This window comes from Anguilla anguilla, chromosome 19, assembly GCF_013347855.1.
Source record: "Anguilla anguilla isolate fAngAng1 chromosome 19, fAngAng1.pri, whole genome shotgun sequence".
NCBI lineage: Eukaryota > Metazoa > Chordata > Actinopteri > Anguilliformes > Anguillidae > Anguilla > Anguilla anguilla.
Genome location: NC_049219.1, coordinates 9648054 through 9655905, shown reverse-complemented (window position 1 = coordinate 9655905; position 7852 = coordinate 9648054). Strand labels below are relative to the sequence as shown.

Genomic DNA, 7852 nt, shown 5'->3' with positions numbered 1-7852 from the left:
CCGCTGGAAAGCACTTTGGTTTCTGTCAACTTTATTAATTTTTTTTTACAACAATATTGAGGGAGCAGGAGCGACCTTTAAAGCTTCAGGCGAACTTCCCGTGGTCACGGAAGCCGACGCGACACAAGAGCGTTACAGTACGGTCACCGGGGAAACTGCTTTGGGCTAAGGGGGGCACATACAGGTGTGAACGCTAACAGGACCTAGCACACAGAACCAGGTAAGAAAAAAGCCACCCAGGTGTCCCACAATGCCTCAGTCACTCCCTTCCTAGAGCGGTAGCCCGTTTTTTTTAGTTTTTTTTTTCCCAGCGCCGCGGGAAGAAAAAAAAAAAAGGGCGGGGCGGGGCGGGGCAGCGGGGGCGCGTCCCTCGAAAACGAAACTCCCGATTTCTCACGCCCCAGTTGAAACCTCGTGGAGCGTGGATCTGACAACGGGCCCGCGCCGTGAAGACCTTCAGAAGAAAGAAATCTGAAAAAAGTTATTTTCCTTTTTTTCTTTGTTTTTTGTTTTTATTTAAAGGGTGCTTAGCATCGGCGTGTGCAGCCAAGCGTTCGTCTACTGTTCCAGCAGAGGCAGTGAGCACAGGTAAACGGGTCGAGGCCGACACGTCGCCACTCTGAACCCGGACGTTCGCAACGCGACCCCCCCCCCCGGGACCAGGGTTTTGGGAAACGCGGTTGTCAGGGAGACGTCACAGAGGATGCCGCCGCGTACTCCCGGACGGGCATCGTCGGGAGTATGCGCTTGAGGGCGTGTGCGTGTGCGTGTGCGTGTGTCTGTGTGTGTGTGTGTGTGTGTTGCGTAAAGGAGTGCGTGTGACTCCACACCTGGAGCCCGGCAGGCTAGGCTAACGAGTCTTGCTTCGCTAACGAGGCCTACAGCTGAATAAACCCGGGCCTTCTTTTTCAAAAGCCTTCACCGTCTCCCCAAAACTCCAAAACCGAATGCAATACAGCCATCCCCTGAGGATTTCATATTTATTTTTTATTTTTTTATCTTTTTTAAACATTTGGCTAAAACTAAAACACTGAATCACAGCCCCTAGCGTTTGGGTGGGCTCCGGATCAGGACGTGGGCCTATTTCAGACGGGCGTCTTCGCACGGCCTGACTAAAAACTGCGCTCGCAGTTTGAGAGCGATTCGACATTTCAAGACATTCTTTCACTTGTGCATAAAAATCCAGCGCGTCCAGCGTGATGTAAACGATTTACCCTGCTGAAATACGAAACCGAAACTAGGCCGAGAGAAAGGTTAAAACGGTAGAAATCAAGTCGCGCGCACGTGGCCAATCGACCGGTCTGCAAAAAGATAAAAACTAAAAAAAAATACGCCTGGATAAAAAATATGCGCAGCTAGTAAATAAGCTCGTTACTTCGACGTGAACCATTTTCAAATCCCCTGATCAAGCGGGAAAATCGGAAATTCAGGTCAGGTGTAATTTGTGTCCCTTGAAAAAAAAAATCTATAGCGTAGTTTAATACTTAACGAGTCCGGAAAACAAACAATTCCAGAAAAACAGATTTGAGCATTTTAGCAACGGAGGTATAGACGTTTTACACGCAGTTAAACGTCCTTTTTTAAAGCAATGCAGACTGTTATTTTACATACACACATATATATAATAATTCATATACAGCTTGATGACATCATCATGCTTTGAAAGTGCTGTAGAGGACTCTCTATTTGCCGGCTGTTCTGTGAGAAGCAGTCAATCGCTCCTTTGGGTTCATTTACACTCGCGCCCCCGACCAATCACGACCCGTGATAGCACAGGGTACCGACGCCCTATTGGTCATAAATTCACCCGCTCACAACCGTTCCTGCAAATTCCTGGGTGAAATTCTTTATAACTTTTGTAGCGTCAATAGGCTATTTTGGGGGCTCTGTGGGGGGGGGGGGGGGGGGGGGGACGTCCAGAAGAGGACAGACTGGCTGAACGTGCTTAACGCGAAACACCCAATGTTCAGTAAAAAAGAATCCTGTTTGCCTACTAGCACTTCAAAGCACGTTTCTGATGTCCCAACTCACGAAGCTCTGGCAGAGACGCTAAAACCAGGCTGCACAACGAACGGAGAAGCAGCACCGCTGGTACCTCAAAGCGCTCGATCCGGCAGGGAGCTCAAGTGTACGGAGTCCAATAAGCGACCCTCGCACAAAGCAACGACGAAAACAAAAGCATGCTGGTTATAAATAAATCTCAGATACACGCGCTTATAAAAAGAAAACAAAATTCCTCATGCACATTTAGCACCTGGGGTTGTATTTAAAAAAAAAAAAATATTTTGATGTTATTTTTTTTTAGAGGGGATCGAACATTTGTTTCTTCGCTATTTGAAATCCACAGACCGCCAGTCAGAACCTCACGCCATTACCTTCAGTCAGCTTTCCATCTTCAGTCATAAGGCTCTCTGGTTTGAACATATCCCTGATTTAAGGCTAACGCTTAGCTTTTGGTCCCAACTATATTTACACCGACTAGACTACGTGGCATAGTGAACACAATGTAGAGGGGGGGGTTTTTTAACGGACGGGCCCCGGGCTCTTGCGCTGCAAAGCATGGCGATAGCCGGTTTCCAAAGCATGCCCCCCCCCACCCCCCACACCCCCCCACGCCAGAGATCTCTTTAACCCTCTCAAGATGCGAGTACCACATGACGACAGTTCAGTTGCTGGCAGACCCGAAGAACAGACCGGGTCCATTTCTATGGTTTCTGTCCGGTTCAGCTCTTCAAGTGTGGGATCCCCCACACATGGGGGGGGGGGGCAGAGTTTGTTCTAATCCTCCCACTCCCCTCAAAACTTCCACAGCCCCAGCCATGGCTGATTTAAGGAACCCAACATTAGTTACAATATCAGACCTCAACTGTACCTTCATAATCTGAGCAGACCCTGGCCCCTTAACCCCCCCGGTTTCTCCCCAGAAACCAGGAGGCGAGGGGGCCCCCAAGATGGCATTGAAGGGGAAAAAAATGAAGAATGTCGTGTGCACGCGTTCACAAAACCTTTAGTTTTTTTTTTTTTTTTTTCAACTGGACGACACAACGAGAAGACTTGAAACTAAACTCTAGGAAGTGAGACACACTTCACGACTTTCCCCCTTTTCGCGACGCTCGCGATTTTTGGACGTTCTTTCAGGCCTCTCCGGTCGGATGGTCCGTCGAAGGGAGGGAGGGAAGGAGGGAGGGGAGAGAGGAAGGGATTTTTTTTTTTTTTTAATAGCTATTTACAAGAGACAGTCGTGAAGCGGCGCGGGGCGACCTCCGCGACGAACGCGCACCGCCGCCGACCGCGCGACTGCGAAGGTAGCGCGCGAACAACGAGCCGCACACGTGTGTGTGTGTGTGTGTGTGTGTGTGTGTGTGTTTTCAGACCCTGAGACTCCGCTATGAGCCGGAAGTGCAAATCCGTTGGCATCGGGCACGAGAGAACCTTCTCAGGGGGAGGACTGTGGGGGAGGGGGGCGGGGGGGTTGGAGTGTGGCAGAGGGTTCCGCGAGCAGAGACAGGGTAAGGTGGGGGGTGTGGTGGCACGGGGAGGGGTTTTGTCAGAGGAGTCCGTTGTGATTGGTCGCTGCTGGAGTGGGAACGTTGGGGGCCATCCGCGCGTGCGCCTGCGTCCCGCCTTCAGTATAGCCGCTTCTCGTAACTGTGGAAACGAGAAAAACGACAACGCCATGGAACAGTCGGGTACCGAAAGCAGGCTTCATCACCACTGCAACGAGAACAAGGGCGACTACATACTTTTTTTTAAAAAAGGAGAACTCCAAATTGCATCGCTATCTGAATTTGACAATTTAACGTTGCTATCCCGGCATTAGGCAGTATACATTTTACGTTAACAGTAACAATATTTTGAAATTTTACTGCCTTTCCTGCCATTTTTAACTGCAAACAGAAACCTGAGCGAATCACAGCATGAATGCAGGTAAGCAGTAGAGTAATATGCCACTATGATGACAAAAAAATTCATTATCTTCACAGCTGTGACTTCAGGCATTATCCATTATCGCTCGCTAACACTCTGCCAGGAAGTATTTCAGAGGAAACACTGTTAAAGGCGCTCTTAATTTATACACAGCCATTTAAACAATGACAGCCCCCAGAACTGGCTAACACCCAACGCTAAAAATCATGAGGTTATTTAAAAAACAAAAACACAACGCACATATTAGTAAGTCAGTTATCCTCTCCTGGAAAGGCTGAAGCGTTTCTGTTTTAGGGAAAACGTGGGGGACAGGATGACTGCGGATGCAAATGGGCGCTTTCACGCGTGGCAAGGACACTAATTGGAACTGTCAAGAGGTGCCTAAGCTCCAGGGCGACATTACAGGAGAGGAGTTTCAGCAGACGTTAAAACAAAGGAAAAGAGGTGGGAATCGCTAACGCTAAAGGCTAAGGAGTTACCTAGCCCTGCTTACCAGCCGCTCGCCCAGACCCGCGTCGCTAAGCAAGGCCTAACGAAGCATCGGGTTCGTAGCGACCGCGCTCTGTAGTGAGGTAAGTACGGGCGGACCTCCCCGAATCACTGGGGGGCTTGTCACCCAATAGTGCCCTGCTTCCCAGCGTAAGCCGCAAGCTGATTGGGCAGGAAAATCCCAGGCTGATTCTTGCTTACGTGGCATTTTGCGGGTACGTTATCTCAAGTCAGAGCAGGGCTGCCTCCAGGCGTGTTGCTAGGCCTGTAGGCGTGACCGGTAAGCAAAGCTAAGTATTCCTCAAAGGGTTACTGAGGGTTACCCCTACCAAAAATAAAGCAGCACATACGATAAAGTAAACCCCCTCCCACCCCCCCTCCCCAAAATCCTCCTAATAACTCATAATAATAATGAGAACCACACCACCACCTCTTCACCAGAGACTGCACTGTTATCAATGGCTTAGCTTCATAGCACAGAGCTGGTGTACTTACATGGCACAAAAGAATATCTATGATGGGGAGCATGAGTAAACGAAAGGAAAAAAAAAAGAAAATAAAAAAGACATTTTGATGTCAAGTAACTAGTTTCAACACTGTAAATTTCATAACATGCGTGGGACATCGGTTTGACGTCACTGTTCAGTTAGACATCCGTGTAGCTTTCAGTTCAATTAGCACAAAAGCGTGTGATAGCCGTTTGTGATGACGCTAGCTTTAGCCGCTGCAAATGCTTTGTCATATTTGAAGCGGGAGAGCTGGTTGGGGGAGTGATGGTCATTGCTTTCAGAAATAAAATGCAATCAAATACATTTTCATTGTCTTGGACTGTCAGCCACTGTCCTACTTCTATGCAGAACCTCAACCAGAAGTTTGCTCCCTGTGCTTTAGGTGAATGGACTTGAACACTTAGAAGCGTTTAAGTGTTTTATAATGACTACATATTGAATAACCACCAAGAATCACCTAAAGGGGAGGGGAGGGTCACCTCAAAATATTAATTATATCAGGGCTCTTCCCCCTCCATCAACACTAAGCTCACAATCTGACCTCCACAACCTGCACGGCCAAGGCTTCCTGTGAGGTCATGTGACTCTTGTCGCTTAGCAACTGGCTCTGCTCATGGCTCAGAATGTGATGAACCTCAGTGAGGCACACCAAGGCATTCCATGCTTTAGCTTTCCCACATTCAGACCGCATTATTTAACTGAAGCCACAGGAAAAGGAAATGATTCTCCAGAACAGGGCAGACATACTGACAGGTTCAGCTCTGTTTTGCTAAATCTCGGGACTGTTTAAAAGTGAAAGGGGGGAAAAAAAAAAAAAAAACACCAGGGAAATTCAGGAAATGGACCTGAATCGGAATTTAGAAGTGTATCGCCAATCTCATAGTGACGCCCACATTTTTTGGGACTGGGGGTAGAGGGAGGTTGGGGGAGCCAGCTGGGGCAGCGTGGGTCAGATGTACTGGAAGCAAGGGGAGGGGCCGGTTGCCGCAGGCGACGGCGCGTGACTTACGAGTGGAGCCCGTGGACGCCTCCTTCCACCTGGGCCGACATGGTTCTCTTCTCGAACTTCAGCTCCCCGGAGTACATCATAGAACTGAAACAAGACCAGGGGCCACAAGCGGAGTCACAACTTTCCCCATCTGGACCACTTTCTCAGTGCCCTACATTCAATGTTCTTTCTATTTCATTTGAAGAGTGGGTTTTTTAGAATGTTTTTAAGTCAGAATTCTAAGTCAGGGTTCTAGAATGCCACTGCTTTCAGTTACCAGTAGTGATAGTTACTGTACCTAAGCATTAGAATGTTCAGATAAGAACATTCTAGTCACATATTTGTGACCTCACACCTCAATGGGTTAAATGGCCGCCTTACCGCAGGATGGACAGGCTCTTGGCCCCGATGTCCTGGCAACCGTGCTGGATCCCGGCGATCAGGTAGGGGACGAACTTGTGGATGGAGCCCTTGTCCTGGACCGAGCCGGACACGCCCTGGGCCACCTTTACCTTGTCCCCCTCGCTGTGGAGAAAACAGGTTCACTCCACGGTCAACCACAGCGCCCTCTTTACCGAGCGGAACAAGTCCGGGCGTCCGCGCGAGATACTGTTACCGAACGGCTACGTCACATTTCCACCTGTAATGTGTAAATAAACAGGCGGAACTGGACTGAGGCTAGTCGCCGAGTGACTAAGAAAGGCTAACGTTAGCATTTGCTACAACAGTGTGAGTGTGCTGCTGCTGAGTGACAAAGAAAGGCTAACGTTAGTATCTAACATTAGCAACAGCGTGAGCATTGAACACAAATGTATGACGCTGACGGCATGGCCGTTGGCTGTTAGCACGCTAACCTGAAGTAGCGCTTCTGACTGCTGCTGTTCTTCTCCATGGCATCCAAGGAGCCCATGCCGCGGTACTTCTTGAGCCGCACGCCGTCGGAGAAGAAGTACTCGCCGGGGGCCTCCGTGGTGGCGGCCAGCAACGAGCCCATCATCACTGCAGCGCGAGAGGTCAGGAGGTCAGCGGGTCACAGAACGCCGCAAGCTCCACCCACCACCCACCGGCCTTTATGATGTCACACTAAAATCCAGGGTTCGGTTGCGAATTCCACGCCCGTTCAAGTCGGCTCAGGAAATGAACCGAAATTCGGTTACACGTAATCGATGTTTGTTCAGCTCGACTCATTTCCTGAACTGAAATGGACTGGATACCCGAACTCTGCCTGGCGCCACAGTCGTTGGGAAACACGGACCCTCGTCTCTGTGGCAGCCGGCTTTTCGCCCACAGAATGAGAGAGAGAGAGAGAGAGCAAGATCGAGAGAGAGAGAGAGGTAAAGAGAGAGAGAGACAGAGATAGAGACAGAGAGAGTGAGATAGAGAGAGCGAGAGGTAAAGAGAGAGAGAGAGAGACAGAGATAGAGACAGAGAGAGAGAGACAGAGCAAGAGAGAGAGAGAGAGAGAGAGAGACAGAGATAGAGAAAGAAAGAGGGAGAGTGAGAGAGGTAAAGAGAGAGACAGTGAGAGAGAGAGACATAGAGAGACATAGAGAGACAGAGAGAGAGAGACCCACCTGTAGATGCTCCCAGGGCGAGGGCCTTGACCACGTGCCCGACCGTCTGGATGCCGCCGTCGGCGATGACGGGCACGCCGAAACGCCGGGCGTACTCCGCCACCTTGTAGACCGAGGTCCCCTGGGGCCGGCCGCACGCCATGACTGCGGGAGAGAGGGGCGGGGCAGGGTCACGAAACCGCCACGGGGCCCGGGCGGGGCAGAGCTATGCTCCCATCTAAGAGGTTTGCAGGTTCAACTCCCGCTACCTTAGTAAGCCAGGCAATGAATTTAATGGAAGTGCTTCAGCAGAAACATCCAGTTGTATGCATGCACTGCGTGTTACTAGGAGAAAATTAAGCTGTGATAGCAGATGCTCTCAATCA

The 7852-nt window shown here is 49.9% G+C and overlaps 1 protein-coding gene across 10 annotated transcripts in view; it reads right to left on the bottom strand.

The window, feature by feature from the left end:
• Nucleotides 1-14: 14 nt before the first annotated feature.
• The window catches only part of LOC118219276 (inosine-5'-monophosphate dehydrogenase 1a), a 30165-nt gene continuing 22327 nt past the window's right edge, over nt 15-7852 (bottom strand). For 8 of the 10 annotated variants that reach the window (XM_035402316.1, XM_035402317.1, XM_035402321.1 and 5 more), the window contains 6 exons: nt 7488-7631; nt 6768-6912; nt 6295-6438; nt 5935-6018; nt 4912-4928; nt 15-3648 (listed from right to left, as the gene is read on the bottom strand). In XM_035402316.1, the coding sequence (XP_035258207.1) occupies nt 3548-3648; nt 4912-4928; nt 5935-6018; nt 6295-6438; nt 6768-6912; nt 7488-7631 (635 nt within the window). In that variant the 3' untranslated portion in view covers nt 15-3547. The remainder of the gene's footprint in view (nt 3649-4911; nt 4929-5934; nt 6019-6294; nt 6439-6767; nt 6913-7487; nt 7632-7852) is intronic. The other 2 variants (XM_035402318.1, XM_035402319.1) reach the window with 1 other exon arrangement.